At 38.2% G+C, this 18,938-nt stretch overlaps 1 protein-coding gene across 4 annotated transcripts in view; it reads right to left on the bottom strand.

Moving 5' to 3' along the window:
- The window catches only part of MMS22L (MMS22 like, DNA repair protein), a 92,700-nt gene that overhangs the window by 17,039 nt on the left and 56,723 nt on the right, over positions 1-18,938 (bottom strand). For all 4 annotated transcript variants that reach the window (XM_056343858.1, XM_056343861.1, XM_056343860.1 and 1 more), the window contains 5 exons: positions 10,306-10,496; positions 7,658-7,808; positions 2,493-2,635; positions 1,604-1,746; positions 1,280-1,439 (listed from right to left, as the gene is read on the bottom strand). In XM_056343858.1, coding sequence (XP_056199833.1) covers positions 1,280-1,439; positions 1,604-1,746; positions 2,493-2,635; positions 7,658-7,808; positions 10,306-10,496 — 788 coding nt within the window. The remainder of the gene's footprint in view (positions 1-1,279; positions 1,440-1,603; positions 1,747-2,492; positions 2,636-7,657; positions 7,809-10,305; positions 10,497-18,938) is intronic.

The following is an 18,938-nucleotide window of genomic DNA, read 5'->3' as shown; positions in this document are numbered from 1 at the left end:
ATAAGATTTTGAAAATAATGAAAGATCAAAAATAGACTGTTACAAGATACTATTAATCTATAAAAGTCATTCATTACCATCTCTAAAAACAGCGCAAAACAACATTAATCTTGTGGAGTGAAAGAAAACACAATGATTGATCACAGAGAAAGAGAACGATCGCTTAACAATACTTCTAATAATGTTGTCTAAGCTTTCTGCTTTGAAAGAAGCATGCTCATTCCAGCTAAAAGTACTTTCATTATCACTGCTGTGATGTATGGGACGGTAGAAGACAAAATCTGACCACAGATGGAAGGTGTTCAGATTTACTAAGTTTCTTGCTTTGTCTTTATAATTTTAAGAAGCCCTTTTAAGCCTTTCTTATATTGTCTTAACTAAAAAGAAAGGACAATTTCTTGCACGCAACAGCATGACTGAAGATTAATTGTTCCCTACTGCAAAGAACAAAAAGGAGAATACCAGTCTAGAATTACTTTACAAGGCTCTGACCCAACATTTGGATATCTAAAACCAATCGACATATGTCTTGTAAATCAAATCATACAGATCTTGCAATAGAAAAGGAAAGTTTTACAAAACTCAAATTCCATTACACCTTTTGCATCTTGGTCATGCTTTTCACTCTGCTCCTTATAATCATGACGCACGCTGGGTGTACATGCAAATCATTACCTCTATCTTTAAGATACATAAACTTTCCCCTATTTTTAAAGGTAAATACATCAGACTGGCACATAATAAACAGCACTCTTTCCATCCTATCAGTGGTTCCACACTTTAATGAACAAATACTGGAATCTGAACCTTAATAAATGCACAAAGTGTATGTAAGAGAAGCAGTCCTAAAAGGAAGCAAATTACATTCCTAAGCCAACCTGTCCACTACTGTAACTCCAATAAATATGATGTAGCTGGCCGTAACACTGCTTCACTGCCTTGTCATTGTTTCTGGTTTTGTTTAGGTAGACCAGGTGGCTTTCAGAAGTAACAGACAAGAAAACATCTTACTTTTGAAAATGATTTGCAGGGGTAATTTATTTAAAAAAAGCCCAAAACCCAACAATCTCACGAGGAGGTTAGACATCAGGATAAAACACAAAAAATAAGTGGAAGAAAATTAAATACCTAACTGTAACATCTTGGTGACTTTGCTTTTTAAAACCATTAAGATAGATGGTATAGAGGAAAAAAAAAAAAAAAGAAAAGATTAAAAGACACATTTTACCGATTTTTTAAAAACTACTTCCTGAAAGAAAAGAGGTTGCAAAATAATTACCTATGATCCAGTATGTAAGTTGCAGACCTTCTGGGGGTCCTTTTACCTTCAAATAAGGTTTTACATACTTTAATACATCACCTAAATACTCCAGAGCCTTTGCTACCATGATAGATTTCTCAGGGAGTGTCTGAAGGCCACTGTAAGTTCTACCAACAGCCTGAGGAAACAAAACCATTGAAATAAATGTAAACTTACTAAGTCTCATAACTTTACCAAGTCTCTCATAAGGTTTGTGCGAATTATTTCTTTTCATACACACAAAATCTCATATATAGTTGCGTTTCACTAAAACTGTCCTATGAACACAGAGATGTACAGTACCTTAATGAATTGGACAAGAGCATTTTTAGGATCTTGCTTGAAAACTGACTCTTCAACATGAGCCTTCGAAAGAATGTTTTCTACTTCTGAGAGTTTAAAAATCAGTCTTGTCATTTCAGTCAGCTGCTCCATATAGGCTTTCCCTGATTGTTACAAGAGAGCACAGCAGTAAATACAGTATACAGTTACGCTTTTCCATTTACTTTAGTCCTAGAATGATAAAACGAAACATGATTTTAAAATTTCTAAAATACAAGGATTCTGCAACCTAGACAACCTGTGTCCAAACTAGTTCTTTTTCTAACAGTTATAAAAGAATGAAGAGTATTAAGTATGGATAATGAATTATTTCATTTTACTGATGGTTTTCTTGAAAATGTACAAAATGTGTATGAAAAATAGCCACTAGAAGATGTGTTCTACAGATACTTAGAACTGCAGTATTTTATAGAAGTGATGAAGTGTTGCTCTAAGAAAGCAAAATATCCTATATAAAAAAGGAAAGAATTAATTGCAGCTGGATTATTTTTTTCTTTTTTCTTCTTTTAGGGCATTCACAACATGATTTTTTACGATGTACTTCAGATTTTCAGTTTTTTCCAGAGACGTTTTTCCATGGGGGAAAAATAGCTTGTCTCCTTGGGAGCAAAGTTTTTGTTCTTTGCTTCCAAGGAAACAAGCTCTTTTATCTTTGTTTGTGATAAATTTGTTATATGCAGAGCAGGCAAACTATCAAAAAATAGCACAAGCAGTGTAAAGAAACACATTTTATAATTAGGCAAAAGTAAAGGAATACAAACAAAAATACATTTTGTAATTAGCTGAAAACGTTTGCCGGTTTCACAATATAGAATCGTTACCCCAAAATCACGGAAATGTGAACACTTACCAACTGTTCGCCCAGCATCTGCCTCAGCCAGCACACCACTTGGTTGATCTACGAACATTTGCAAAATGCATCGAAACCAAGAACGTACTGTCAAAGCTTCATAGGATGTATATCCCATGCTAGAAAAAGCTTCACACAGCGCACTGCAGATATAGAAGAGGAGGAAAAAGGTAAAGAGACCTAATGAAAATATGCAAAAAGGTGGTAGAGTGTCTCATTTGGCTGTAGACATATAGAAACAGTGGACAGAAACAATTAGAAATAAAGTAACAGGAAGGCTAACTGGCATTCCTTTTGTGTACTCTACAGACTTTGCCCACAATATCCCGATGGCTAAAGACAGAGAAAACAGTAAATCTGGTAAAGCCACACATTGTAATATAAAAGCATATATACACATGTACACATTTTTGCTACATAAAACAAAACAGAGGGGCAAAATACACACAGTGAGAAATGCCTTTTTCTAAAAATGGATAATTTGACAGTATTATCTAAATTGATGACGTACAGTGCTGGAAACAGTTTATCTGAATCAACCTGGAACTTCATACTGATGCTGCTTTAGCTACTCTTGCCTCTCATATAAAGCCATCTCAGGTGCCCCATGCTACTCTGAAGTCTGCTTAGCTCTATCTACACAAAGATGGAGAAGAGAAGGTCTGCATTAGCAAATAAAGATATGTCATGCTAGAAACAGAGCAAAACAGGAAGCATGAAAAGGCACCTTGCAGATGAGAAAGGAAACCCTACACTTGATGTATACTTAGAGAAGCATGCATTTATGTATGTATGTATATACACAGAATTATACATACTTTCACACACAGCAAACTTGCTGCATGTACTTTCAAACACTCACTACTCTTCTACCAGCCAGTTGTCAGGTCAGAGTCAACGGCACCATCAACACTCAATGCACAATTCCTGTACCCCACTGTTCAGTTTTACTTGCTTTACCATTGCCACATTCACTTTTTCCCAAGCGTATCAGCCCCACAACATTAATTCTGCAGAAACTCCTTATTAACAGGCAGTGGGTCTGTTCTGCACCCTGTTTCCAATTCCTATCGGATGAGCTCTGTGTGTCCTTCAGGTCAGTGAAATTTCTTGAAAATAGTTACACCTTTTTATTTGAGAGATTTTCTCCCTGGTCAGTCCTAGAGCTTCAACTTTAATGAAAAATGCTTGTACTCATTTCTTTATATATGTACATATAAATCTACTTATTTTCTGCTGAATTTTTACTCCTGCTTGCAACAGAAAGTCAACACAGGTCTAGATGGAAACCAAACTGGATTCTGTTTCTCACTGAACAACATGTATAAAGCTTTTTTTCTGTTTCATTTAGTTAAAACCAATGTCAACTGTGTATTTTGTCTGAACATCCCTGCTGAAGCACTACTGACATAATAAATAAGGAGACCAAATGCAAGCAAATAAAATATAGAAAATGAAAATTAAATCCCAGTACCAAAAGAGGAAAAAACCAGGACGTTTTATCTTAATGCTCTTTGCGGTAGCGTATAAAGAATTCCAGCCTGATGTAATCTTGATGTTCACAGTGAGACTACTTGGCCCCAAAGGCTCACAACACTTTCTGCTGTAGTCTCACTTGTGCTTCTCTTGCTTGCTGGTAGGTAGGTAGGCCACTTGGACATCTTCCTAAAACTGGAGTGGAATATGCTCCTAATCCTTAAGAAAGGAAGGAATAGCAACTACCTGCTAGAAGCATGGCAAGTGGTCCTTTCAAACCAGTGAGCTTATACACATGCTCAAAGTTAGTTTAAACAGGTTATAATACTGCCATGTACTACACAACACTGATCTGGAGAGGAACTTTTAGGCACTACTGCAAAAGAAATGTAAGAGCTTCTGCGCATGTTCCCAGAGCTTATAAGGTCTATAACAGCATCAGGGAAAAAAAAAAAAAAAAAAAAAGAAAAAAAATCTTTTTTACTTTTTAACTGATAACGTTTGATGTGAAAATTAACAGACTGCAGTAACCATGAAGTCTTAAGATCCCAGCACGTGGATGTTTCCGTAACTTTTACTCTACAACTGCCTAAAGTAAATAAGTACATGAATTATACTACAAAAACCGGCCATCTTATTAACATATAATAAAATGGCAATGTTTAGAGTAGCATACCTCTGTATAATTCTACTAAAAAAGTCTTATCTGAGGTACTCATTGTCCTTCCACAAGGAAATCTGAACACTTTACAGCTCTTGATGAGGTAGGCACATACCTTCCCCCTAGGCTCAGGCACTTCAGTTTTTACCTTGTTGGCCTTGAGGCAACTGACAGGGGAAACTGTCCTTGAGGCTGGGCTATACCAACACCAACAGCTTAAGGGCAAAAATACTTGTCTCTGTGTGACTGTTTCTGTCCCATGCTTCCAGCAGCGGGGAGATTCAGAAAAGCAGAGTGAAAATGTATGAGAGAACAAGACAGAGTGAGAACATACACACACAGCATCACTTGACTCTGGCGTCACTTTCTCCTGTTAGTTCTCTCAATATGGATCCATCAGCCTGACATTTTAATTTCCTCCGTGGCACAACCTGCCAGAGGAGGGCAAGGTCCTCTCATTCCTTTCTATGGCGGTATTTGGAAAAATAGGCTTGAATTCCCTCAGGGTGCAAGATCCACGTAACCTGGGTTTTCCAAATTCTTGTGCAAGTGCTCTAACCTTTCATCTAATGTACACCAGACTATTATCATCAATACCAACTGCATTTTTAGATGGAATTATGGCAGCAGGGCTGTATGTGTGTGCTCTGCACTTGCTAATGCAATCGTGCCCAGGAATGCTTTGGCCATGGTTCCAAATACAGTAAATGTTATCTCAGCCAGCACAGTAATGCATCTGTAGAGATATATATTTATAAAAACATATCAGGTGCTTAATAAATATTATTAATCAATACTTTAGTAACTGCTCTCAGTCACTTACTTGAGTGTTTACTGGGGGAACCAGTAATTAGCCTTAAACACCTAAATTATACCAAAAATCCCATCTAGACATCAAAATGTTTTTCTTGCTCTCACCTGAAAAGCAACAAAATTCAAATTATAACTGGCTATTTATGTGCTTAACTCCTATTTCATGCAGGATGTGCTAGGTATCTGCAACCTTGCATGACACACCCTGTAGAGATCATGCAAGAGATATACAGCAAAGAGAGGACTGAACGGTCCTCTCCCAAGTTGCAAACTAACACACAAGGAACTAAATTCAACCTCTTTTGATATCTCCCTGCAAGAAGGCCATAGCCTCATCTTTGCTGATCACACTAAAATAATCTTTACCGTATCTTGATTTACAGCTATGCTCCTTAGTACAACATGTACCCTAAAAATGTGCAACATTTTTCACTTTCAAACACAGCCTGACATAGAAACATTCCCTCCTTCTCTCTCATCTCTCACCTCCCCTGCTTCCAAAGCCTGATTCAGAAGCAGGAAGGGGGGAATACACCACAATAACGACCCCCACCACTAATCTATCTTAAAGTTTATAGAGGCCTACTTCAAAGCAAATAAAATTTCTCATGTATATAAAAATCTAACTGGACAACCTGCTCTAGCTGACCCTGCTTGAGCAGAAGCATTGGGCAAGTTCTGATCTCAAGAGTCCCTTCCAACCTAAACGATTCTGTAAAAATTCAATGTTGGCATGTTAAACATAGGAATGTAATATTTTCTAAATCCATTATTTAATCTAAAGCATCCATGTAGCAGGTCTCAGAAACCTGAGCTACATGAACATTAATATGCACTCCAGAAGCTTGTCAAAAAGGAAGTTTTAATGCATGTCATTCCTTACCATCATTTTCCTTGCACTTTCAATACTGCACAACCCATCCTTTCTATTCTGCTCTCACAAGACCCCACCTGGAGTACTGCATTCAGCTCTGGGGCCCCAACATAAGGACACGGACCTGCTTGAGCGGGTCCAGAGGAGGGCCACGAAAATGATCAGAGGGCTGGAGCACCTCTCCTATGAAGACAGGCTGAGAGAGCTGGGGCTGTTCAGCCTGGAGAAGAGAAGGCTCTGGGGAGACCTTCTAGCAGCCTTCCCGTACCTGAAGGGGGCCTACGAGAAAGCTGTAGAGGGACATTTCACAAGGGCATGTAGTGAAAGGACAAGGGGTAATGGCTTTAAACTGAAAGAGGGCAGATTTTGATCAGATATAAGGAAGAAATTCTTTACTGTGAGGGTGGTGAGGCACAGGAACAGGTTTGCCCAGAGAAGCTGTGGATGCCCCATCCCTGGAATGTTCAAGGCCAGGCTGGATGGGGCTTTGAGCAGCCTGGTCTAGTGGGAGGTGTCCCTGCCCGTGGCAGGGGGATTGGAACTAGATGATCTTTAAGGTCCCTTCCAACACAAACCATTCTACGATTCTATGATCCTTCTCAGCTTCCTGAAGAAGTTCTTCGTTTTGAAGAAGTCAAAACATTTAAAAATTGAATATTTACTATATAGCATCCTCAGATTTCTGTGATAATGTTTATCTCAACTTTCTGTAAGATGTAAGTTTTTTGTGTTAAGTGTAACTGGTAGAGGAAAAAAGTCCAGTACTTTTAACTAGAAATTTTTAAATTTACCAAGGTACATTATTCAACCTCAAGTGCAGCTAGGGCAGGAGGCTACTGCCTTGCCAATCTGTAACAACTTTTCCCAGATGTAACAATAGAAGGGGGTGGATAACTATAACTATGCAAAGTAAAAAACAGGTTGTGAGTTCAGGCATTTCACTTTATTTCACAGTATTGCCCTTTCACAGAAGTACTTCTCTGAAGATGTTGTATAGGTCTGCAATCTCCATAATGTTAGTAACAACACCATTTCCACTGGGAAAAAATAAGTGGTTTGCTATATAAAAGACAGAGAACTTTCAAAATACTTACCAGTCTTGCTGACAAATTTTTAGTACCTTAAGCTATTTACACATAAAAACAACCGACCAACCCAACCCAAATAACACCCACTATCCCCTATGAAATGTCCCAGATAATTTCAAGAAACCTAGAACTTTAGCAGGTGCAAAGAACCTAGACCATCTTAATGCAACATCATTGTGTGAAGCAACATTTTCCACAAGTCTAACGAAGGAATGGCAAGATACTGGAAGGAAAAGTAGTTGCAATTTTTCACCTGTTTTGAATTAGGTGACTTAGGTATCTTGACACCAGCTGAGGCCACACCATGTCATCCCATCCAAACAGCTGCATCATTGATAGAACAGGCTGTGGCTGGAGATCTGATAGGGCTTTGCCGGGTATATCCAAAGCTAAGAGAGTAAAACCTGTAAAGACAGAAAAACATAGCACCATGTTAATAGTTTCTTTGTACATCCCTGTTCCACTAAAAAGCACTGAAAATTAATTACAATTAATTATGTGTAGTTTGGGAGTACCAGAAATCTCAATTAAAACTAGGCAACGATTCTAACAGGCAGGAGTTTGTACACATGTTAAAATGTAATCTCTGTCTGAAGGAGTCTGTAAGTCAACATGACACTCTTAATGCAAAGGAGGGAAAATGGATCCAAAAATATGCAATGTTAAATATATTCACAAAACCACAGAAGGTTTACCACCTATGCAATCGAAACAGTGTCTTAAAAACTTGGGGTTTTGCCTTCTTGGCCTCCCTTTCATGCCTCCACCCACCACCTTTTCCCCTGTACACACAGGTATTACTGTGCTTTACAGGGCTGAGTTTTACTTATTTGCTTTGTTGTTTTTATACACTTCTCGCAGTGAAGAACTGTATCTGAAAAGAATTCGCTCAGTAAAAGCCGGTACCTTTCTATTTTTAAAATAGCCTTCCATGTATCAGAAGTTACTGTGTAAACAAAGCAATACGGACAAGCTTATTCTTGAAAAAAGGATCTTCATGTAACAGTTGCAGATCTAGAAACTGGGACAGTACTTTGCACAGTTTTTGTTATTGAAGCACAACTTTTTGCCGTTTATGTTAGGTCTACCTTGGAATCCGTACCTAACACCACCACAGTAAAAAAAATAAATAAAGCATAGTCTTTATGCTGCAAATGGCAAACGCATTTAAATTCAGGAAGAAAATGTAATCTGAAATGCTGAGCGGTTATTGGGTTATAGGAAATGAGAGGCATCAAATTAGTCAGGAAAACTGACTTTGGAGGGCATTGAAATAAAGGGGCTCACTAGTTCCAAAATTCTCCAATTCAACATTAAATATAAATGCAATATTAATTTATTAAAATAATGATTCATTAAACAATAATTTATCGAAATAATAATTTATTAAAATAATAACTTATAAACCTGCATGCACTGAGAAGCTGATGATTAGACAGAAAAGGCTAATTTTCAGAAAGAACAACAAAGCCATTTTAATTAATGGTATAGGGACAGAGTGTCTTAAGCTATGAAGGACTTCGCATTTCCTGTGTGTCTTGGAAGAATAAAAAGTCATACAAAGCCCCCACTCAGCCTTAGGTGAGGAAGCAATTTGTGCCAGCCTTCTTCCAGATTATCACATTGTTTCTGCAAATTCAGCCATAACAGGGCTGGGGGAGAAATGGGAGACAGAAATGATAACGTGAGTCCTAGGCTGCTTGCCTGGCAGAGGGAGCAGGAGAGCTGGGACAGCTGCGCTCTCCTCTGGGCTGCAACCTCTAAGGCAAGAAGCTCAGACAGCATGGGAAAGGTTTGCCTTCCGCTGTAGCACTGCCTAACACGTCTCTATAAAGCAGGTCACAACTGCACTCCCCTGCTTCTAAGTGGAGTTTATAATAGGTTGTTCTTCTTGCTATTTCACTGTGTTAATATAAAATAAAAAGATATGACACTGTAGGAAATGAATGAAAGTTTTGACATTAACAACCTCTTCCTTTGATTTGTATTGCTGTTTCCCATACATGCTTCAGCAGTGTGAGATCAGTGCCGTTGCACGCTGCCTCCTTCGTTAACGTTACCTACTAACTACTGCCGAGCTGGTTCAAATGAAGGGTCGTTCAGCTTTTCTGTTACTGACTCGGTACTTCTGAGCTTGTAACTTTATCCAATTCATGTCATGATGGGAAAAAGAAAATATTTTATATTTCACTTCTTTAAACTTTAGTTAAACAGACACAAGATTGCATTGGAACTACAGAATACAACGCTAGCTGCTGCTGTTAAAGACCAATCTGGAATTTCTTTCTATCCACTGCCATGCTGACTCTGTTGCACATGAAGTTCACGTACATATGGAATGCTGTACTTCAAGATTAAAACCCTTCAGTGTAAAGCAAGATGAATAATTAAAATGAATTATGAAAGTCTTATGACCATGACCATAAGGTTTCAGCAAAAACCAACAGTCATGTAATCAACCTTTTAAAAATTGTCTTCAAACTTAAAGTATCATTTGAAAAATTTAGTTTGAATTGCAACTGCAATGAGTAGTTCAACATAAAATCATGAACTTCTACAAAAAGATGTAAATACTAGATATAGTAAAAGATGTTATTCTCATTTATACCGTGTAACATTTGCAACGTTGGTTATAATCCGTGACTAGTAGCGAAAAAGAAGTCAGGCGGGTATAGGTTCAAACCTTTCTGGAGTTCTCAATCTGTTTGTATTCCATCAAGTAATTCAAGACTACAGTATTTCTTCTTGTCAAAATATTTAGCATAGCATCTACTTTTTGCATTTATGTATATTTAAGTTACTACATGGAAGTAGAAATACCCAAAGTACAAGACCCTTGAAAGTCTGTGACCCAGAAAACAGCACTAAACTCAGTCAGTCGCAGGGAGCGTCAATGCTAACCTGCAGCTGTATCAGCAAGCTGTGGGGAAGGTGGCATCTGTGACATTCTCTGACTCTTCAAGTAGGGAAAGAAATTTCTCCAGAGAGCACTGGCGACAGCGAGGTGGTGCTCTTTAGCCACTAATGGAAGCTGTGCGTCTGGGGCCGGGCTCCCTAGTTGAAGTCCCTGTCTTACACGTTCATGCACGCTCCTAGGGAGAAACAAAAACAATGTTTACGTTCAATAAATGGAAAATTCACATCTTTTAAAAACGCATTTACAACTATTTTAAACGGTTCAGCCTGAGAACTGAAGGATCATTTTGTGCAATTAAAACCTTTATGCAAAGACATTATGCATACCAGTTATTTGATGGATGAATGATGGCATATTAAGCACCATAAAGTTAATGTTAATTACTAATGTCAACCATTAATTATATGCTTTTTAATATGCCAGATCAAAATGAGAAATAGGCAGCTCTAAAATGAGTATCTGCATTTTGCAACAGCTAGCATGACAAGCAAGTCTGCTTACAATCCAAAGCCAGATGCTTTTTAAAATTTTTTGTCCACAGGGATTTTAGGATAGGGTTATGTACAGCAAATAATGGCAAATTATTTTGATCAACTGTAAAGCTTCCTTCTGAAATCTATTTCTCATTTGTAAAATCTCACCAGGTAGGAGTTTAGATAAGAGAAAAGATTCATTTTATCCTGATGCACTGCAGACAATTAGGTTTGACAGCAATGCCCACAGCTTTGTTAGTACAGTAAGGACAAAAGTTACCACTACACATAACTCCCATCTCTTCCTGAGACAATGTGGCATGAATTCAATAACGCACTCAATTTTCTTTGATTCTTCTAGTACCATTCCTGCTACTTAATCTTATTTGGAAGTTGTGACTTTCCAGAGGTTTAATAGAGATATGTCTGCAGGGAATCAATGTTCTCAGAGAAATGGGGCGGCGGGGTGGGGGAGGAAGCATTAATAAATTTGTCTGGTAGAGCAGGATAGGAGGCATTACTGCACCAGGCTGATCAACTAAATAACATGCTTATTAAAAACAATCTGTAAGAACGCACTATCATTCCTGTTCCTATTTATCTTCTGGTCAACTCAATTGAGATTGTGCATTAAAGCACAGGCAGCATTATTACATTTGCTTTATTAAATTCTATAAACAGCATTGTAAAGTCAGAGTCAAGATATTTATAAGATAATGGCAAACAGTGGAGGCATCGAGACTTGCCATAACACTAACATTTGTAGACTATATTTTTTTTTTTCTTAATTGCCATTCTCACAATAGAAACTGTTTCATAAGTCCTCCACTAGATCTTTATTCTGCGCTCACCCTAATTTGAAATAAACTAGAACAAAAATAGAAAAAACTCCAGGCCCTAGTTCCCTTCTGGGAACATGGGAAAATTATGAAAGAATTACACAACTCACAGCACTCATTAGGACATCTGAAATGGAATAATTTTAAATAAAGAGTAGGCTGGCTGCAAGGCCTTCCCGTACTAGGGTTGATATTAGAAGTGCATCTCATTATATCAAATTAGTATCCAAAAATTCTGCCTAACACATAATTTAAAACATAAAACATACTGGCTGTCAAAGGTAACGATACCTTATGCCTGCCTGCAGGCATTCATTAGTTTCAATAGGACAGACAGAGAGAATTGAGTACCAGCTACTTTTTGAATGGCTACATTTAACAGACATGGAAAGGTACGTAGTATTAGGAGGAATAAAGTATTTCTTTGAGAGACGGCGTGAGTCCAAACATGGGAACAGAAGCCAGGAATTCTAAACCCAACATTTATTCCCTCTGTGGCTTCACATAAATCATACAACCTTTGTTAGCCTCAGTTTCCCAGCCATGATATTTGGATAGTAAGACAGCTTACCCTTTAAGTATGCTGTGAAAACAACCAACGCTTAGAACCTGAGGATTATATTCAGTATGTCAGTTGGTATTCCTATTTACAAGGCATATTCTCCAAGTCAACATGAATTGAAATAGATGCAAGATTAGCATAAGAAGTCAAGCGATACTTCTTTGGGAGTATCCCCTTATTAAAAAAAGGAAAAAGAAAAGAGTGTAGAAACAGTGAGGTCTAGGGGACAAACAATGAAAAAGTAAAAGCAGGGTTAAAGAAGTTAAAACTGTATTTTTTCCTATTAAAAAAAAAAAAAAGAGAGAAAATATCAACAGTAAAAACAAAGGGCTTTTCTGTTTTTTTGTTGTTAAGAAAGGAAAGCACGATGCCTTATACTTCAGAGAATAAAACTTCTGGGACTAAATTCTGCCCTACTTATATCCAGACTATGCTGTAAAATTGCACAAAGACCTTTTTCTCTCCTCTAAATTGCCTCTCCAAAGACGGGTGCCTTGCATCTCCTTTAGCCATCTATGCAAAGTAGAAGGGTGTACAGACTTCCAAAGTAAGGCAATATATCTCTGTGTCAGTGGAAGGGCAACACATACAAATCAGTATTTATGTTTATTTATAGTAACCTACACAAATGCTTGCAATAAGATAAATGCTTAGAATCGATGGGGCATCAATATATACTGCACCTGATGTAGCCAGCTACTTCTACCAACAAGCAAATCTTTTAATTCCATAAAAATATGGATAAATACAATTCTATTTTTTTTTCAGGCTTCCACATTTTTCTAACGCTGAACAATTATATACCATCAAACAACATGCCATTTCTGAAACAATATACATCTAGTTTTCCGTTGTGTTAAGAGCTCTGGAACCACCTGTTCCTCATTACTATTGCCTCATTACAACGGTAATAACTTGGTGTGGGTTTTAATGGTTTTAAATCACAGATTTCCTATTTCTGTAAAAAGAGGTGGGTTTTTTCATTTTGCCATCAGATCAAATAAACCCTGGCTTTATTAAAGGAGGGAATGTTTGTGCGACCTGAATGAGGATTGTCCTGGATGTACAGGTATAGCAGTAGCATGTGGGATTATTTTCTACATCCTACACGCAAGTAAGGAACTGCAGCCATTTACGTGGATGCAGGTACTGTAGTCATAAACCGTGCCGTTACGATCATAAACCATACCTTTGCAAGCCTGAATTACCAAAATTGAGTGACGCTTCAGGCCAAGCTGGAAAAGTAAAACACCAAAATGCACAAGCCTGCCTATACAGTGGAAACTCAAGTCACTACTAGTCCATAATCTGCATACTGGCTGGCATCCACACTTAATATGATGTCCTTTAACTTGATCTACAAGGGTTCAGAACTCCCCAACATGAGAGAAGGGTGCTCTCTTCCTACCAGCACTGCCAGGGACACATACTCCCACCCTCAGGGGCTCCTAGGCTATAAATACTATATATGGTATATATATAAAAAAACTATAAATGGTTTCTTCACAGACGATACTCGCAGCTCCTCTGCACCCAGACTGGCCAGGCCCGCTGCAGCATCCACGAAACTCAGCTGCCCAGTACAGCCAGGATTAAGGTCAGGAAAGTCCTTTTAAAGGACCCGAATGACCTTTTGATGTTGAAATAAATAAATAATTAAAAAAACAACACCTGCAGAACCAACACCCTTGGATAAATCTAGGGAGATTGGTTAGAAATATATGAGTATTTCTAAAATGATAAATGGCTTTGATGCTTAGAATTTCAACTAACTATCCACCAGTTCTTTCAAGGAAAACTCAGGCTAAGTGAAATGAGACGAAGCATCATCACACTCAGCTTCTAAGAAAGGTAATAGGGGCTTTGTGCTCTCTGCAGATCAATAGAACTTGAATAATACCTGAATTTGGAGATTTCCCTTCCAAATATTCTCCCTCTTATGGTATCACTGTAAGATTATCAACACAGTTTATAATTTTGATGTTTAGGCAGCAAATGCATTGTGTCTTGCTCCTATTTTAATGTTGCCATAGAGGTGGCAGCAGCAACAGAAATGATTGGGGGTAGTTGAGACTTTCTCAGCTATGGGGTAGTTATAAAGATTTCAGTGTAAAGAACTAAAGAGATAAGGAGATTAGCTGATGCAGAGAACAGTGAAGTGAGAGGTTTGATTTCAGTGAAGACAGAAGAGGTTTGCAGTGTCTCAGCAAACCCCAGTCACAGAAGTGATGCCAGCTACTCTGAAATGTGCGCAAAAACAAAGTTATCAGCTTAAGGTCTCCCAGAAGACCAAAAGCCACGTTAATTCAAGGAAAAGTATATCCGTTTCTGCTGAAAAGATTAGCAACAAGTTACACAATAAAAACAGCATTAAAACAAAATCCAAAATAGAAGTGCCAGTGTTGACACTACTCCATTTCACATGGAAAGGTGTTTCTGCTTCCCTTCCCCTCTTACTTGCCAGTATGAAGAAATTATATAGCACTATTGTATGGCAAAAGATTGGGCTTTCCTGTAGAAATCTATCCAGTCGTATTTTCTGTGGCTGTATAAATCTCACTGCAGTGATACATGCAAAATATGTGCTACTGCTACCTGTGCAGAACTCCAAGATCTCTGCTAGACAGCAGCACACCCAGCTTCAGTGACCAAACAATATTTACCAAGCAGGATTTCAGAATTTAGTTCAAAATCACTCTTCCAATTCCACTTTCTTCAAATGCCATAATAAACAACCAATACTACTCATCTCTACTAATTTCTTAATTTCATTCCACCAGAACTGTTACTTCTTATGGTGACCAGAACCAGAAGTGGTGTTTCAGCAGGAGCCACACACACCTCCAGTAACTAGTCCTATCTAAGATTAAGCTGAAAAAGGGCCTTGCACACCCTCTATATGCCTTTGGAAATAATCCAGTATGGGCATTCAACTAGTTGGCTATTATGCCATTTAGTTACACGACTGTTATAGAAAAGTGCAGCTATAGCACTCACTTCATTGATCCATATGGATACCAGCTCCCATGTTAACAAACTCACCATTCAACTTGTAGTTAGTAATTTGTTCATAAGCATTTACTTATTTTCATGTCTGTTCTTCAAATACAGAGTTTACACTAAATACATGTGCATTTCTGAAATCATAACCTGTTATACTACTATAAAATACAACACAAAGTGCGAAAGAGAATATATTTTTAGAGTGAGTTGATTACTTTTATACAGAATTTTTCAAAACATTTGAAAAAGAAAAGCTAGTTTAAATATGGACAGTAATACTGGCATTCACAAAGGCAAGGACAGAATGGTTGCATCTGGGTTCCAGTCTGCTTTCCATGCAGTATCATGGAGCTGTGCCAAGGTACATGTAACGAGCTGTATGATCTTGCATCTCTTAGACACACAGATTCATGAAAAGGAAATGGATCAGGATTCACAGAAGTGGCACACCAGCTGCATAGTGGTTCTGCAATGGCCCAGCTCCTCCAACCTAACCATGCTTCGAGACTGGTGGCCAGCCATAGATGTGGGTTTCAGACACCTCATGGTAAAGGCTTTTTGTTTCCTGATCACTGCTGAACAATGTGACCAACTGACCTAACGTGTAAAAAGGTGAACCTTCTTTCCCTTGGCCATGGTTACAAATGAAGGTACACCAGGTTGCCGAGCTCTGCACTGAACTCTTGATTATCAGTGTGTTTAGTAAGTGCACTGACAGCATGCTTACAAGAATTTTAAGTGCTAAAACATCTAGTTTATAGCCTGAAAGTGCCTATGCTGGATGCTAAACAGCTAAGGCCTGTGAAAACAGCCTTAGTGTCTCTGGGCACGCAAGTTTAGGTACCTAGGGAACTTAAGTGGTTACAACTGAGTCACCTACTTTCAGACACTTCCACATTCAGGCTGTTGCAGTGAAACATGCCTGAAAGAACGTGACTAAATTCTACCAAAGTCTGATTCAAACATCCAAGTCATCTTTCAAATCCGTTTCTAAGCTCTTTGGAATATAATTTTTTTTTTCATATCCCTTTATATAGCACCCAGTATATTGAGACTGGTATGACTGCAGTAAGAACCAGACAGAAGCAGCAATCCCACCTCAAATCAGAATCTCTCAGCTTAAGTTGTTTCCATAGCTGCAATATACATACAAAGCATCTGTAAAGCTTCTTCATATCTGAGCAACAGCCTTTTCACTCTTTTAATAATTAAAAATAACCCCAAAACCAAAATAAAACAAAACTCAAAAGAGCACAAAATTTTCACCCATCTTTATGGTATTAAAAAAAAACAGATTTCAGAAATATAAGCAATATGAGACACTTAAGGCCAAAAATGAATTTTCCCTTGTATTAAAAAAAACATTTGAAAAAAATCGCACTGTTTATAATGAAAGTGTCAGCATGTGAAAGGCATAATGATAGCATCACCACCATCACAGAGCCGTACTGTTGACTGTACAAACAGAACTTGTAAAATCATGATACAATATTATCAAACATATAACATGCCCTCAACAGATCAGTGTTTATTAAATCACGTTTCAGTGTTTTTCCTTCAGTTTAATTTGCTTCAATAATCCACAATAAACTGCATGTTTAAATGTTTACTGCAAAAAGGATGTCTGAATAATATGCTTGGTTAGGTATGTGTATGATGATCGCTGATTGGTGTGATGAGGCAGGGAAGGCTAACAAGGGAAGAGGGATGCTTTTCAGAACTCTAACATTCAGGACTTTTATAAATTTGCTTTAATTCATCCACTTGTGCTGAAGTTTTTTATAGCATAGACTTGCACATCATACATGTCAGTGTTACAACATGACTTCATCAGGCACAACAGCGTGAAGCATACACAAAGCGACATCCTTAGATGTTGGATGAGATTCAAAGGAATAAAAGGATTTAACGGTTAAAAAGCAGGGCACAAACAGATCTCAGACTCCTGAATCATGATGCCAAAACTGCTCACTTAGTCAGATCACTCTCTTTTGACCAAGAAGTTCCCTAGGTGCCCACAATTCAGCTACACAAAAGCCCTGAGCTGAGCATCTAACCCACAATCTCTATCTACTGGGGCCCAGAAATCTGATCATGACTAACCCAAACCAAAAGAAAAAAAATAAATAAAAAAAGCAGGCTGCACAAGGTGCAGCAGTAGCTATCTTCATTTTAAAACTCGGAACACATGTTTTTTTTTAATGTAACAACCAATGAGTCAGAGCCTTGAGATAGAGGGCACCTGGGTCCAGTTTTGGCTGACTGTTTTTGGGATCAGGTTCTGATCTTGATTGCGAGTTTTATATTCAGTCCATCACTGGAGGAAAATATGAAATCCCAGAACAAGGAATGGAGCCCATGACACTCCTCTGTCCTCATATTATGTCCTAACCACTAGGTGACAGATATTTCATCATTTCAGACTGTTGTCTGTTGTTTAAAAAACTAACAAACAAACAAACAACAAAACAAAACCAAAAAACCCCAAACATATGTAAGTACACATCTTCAGCAGCAGGACTCTACAGTGGTTCCAAGCACACAGATTTCTGTTCTTTATGACACTGAATCAGATGTTTCTGGGCCCACCAGACACACACTAGATTCAATCCTTCACATTTTCTGTAGGTTAGCAGTAGACAAAGTCCCACACAGGAGGTAAGAGTGGCTGGCTGCACAAGACATGCATGCTGTACATGCCAAACAAGTCACCACCCGGCTGGACCCGTCACTGTGGGCCACCAGACCACTGTTTCCTGGAAGTCCCCTACAACATTTGAGAGCAGGAGTCTTCCAAGTCCTCGTATCCTCCTAGCTCATCTGAACAGAGCTGTCAGGCAGGCAGATGCCCTAGTGCTCAGGAGTAAAGGGTTAAAAGAGGGCTAAATCACCATAACACTCCAGGACTGAGATGCTCCAGACCATAATTTAGAGGACTTGTTTATATAGGGGGGTGGGGGGGATGCAGGGAGAGAGGGATAAAAATAGCAGGGCATCTAGCTTAGGCTGTAAGAGACAGACATCAGGGCAGCATTTCAATTATGTCAGCTTCTCTGTAAAACCTTAGCTAATCATTGCTAAAAAAAGAGATACTCCACCTTCCTCCACCCAGAAATCCTAATCATACTGTTCTCTGTTTTTTTCCACATGCACATCAGGAAAACATTGCCCCTAAACACCCCAAAACATATTTTGCATTATGTCCCGTAATTGAAAAAATGCCTATTAACAAAATAAAAAAGGCTACAGATCTTTTCAATTTGCCACACATCAATCGCTGCCTGACTAGAAGCAGATCACATACTCTTTCCTATTGAAACAGTAGGTTTAAATGGAGCCATTCCAATTCATTCATTGATGGTATAAATCTTCAAATCTCAGTGGAAGAGCCTAGTATATTCCTATTGTTAGTGGATCATTGACAGAACAGACTCAACAGTTAAGCAGCTTCTAATGTGACAATTTATATAAGCAGCATAATTAAAGTATATTAGAAATCCAGATAATCTCCCCCAATCAAACCAATAAAGGGCAGCCCGTGGGCATTCAAATCACACACTGCAATTTAGCTCAGGGTCACCTTCCAAAGTTAAACAATATCAACAAAAAATACCTTAAACTAAATGAACCTTCCTCACTACTAAACCTATTCAGGAAATTAAATAAATCTCCTTGAACAAACAAATATTTAAAGAACAGTTAAAGACTTTAAACAACTGCTCTTTTTCTTTTAGTGATTT

This window comes from Falco biarmicus, chromosome 6 (genome assembly GCF_023638135.1).
Source record: "Falco biarmicus isolate bFalBia1 chromosome 6, bFalBia1.pri, whole genome shotgun sequence".
NCBI lineage: Eukaryota > Metazoa > Chordata > Aves > Falconiformes > Falconidae > Falco > Falco biarmicus.
The sequence above is the reverse complement of the archived record's forward strand: the minus strand, read 5'-3'. Positions and strand labels throughout refer to the sequence as shown.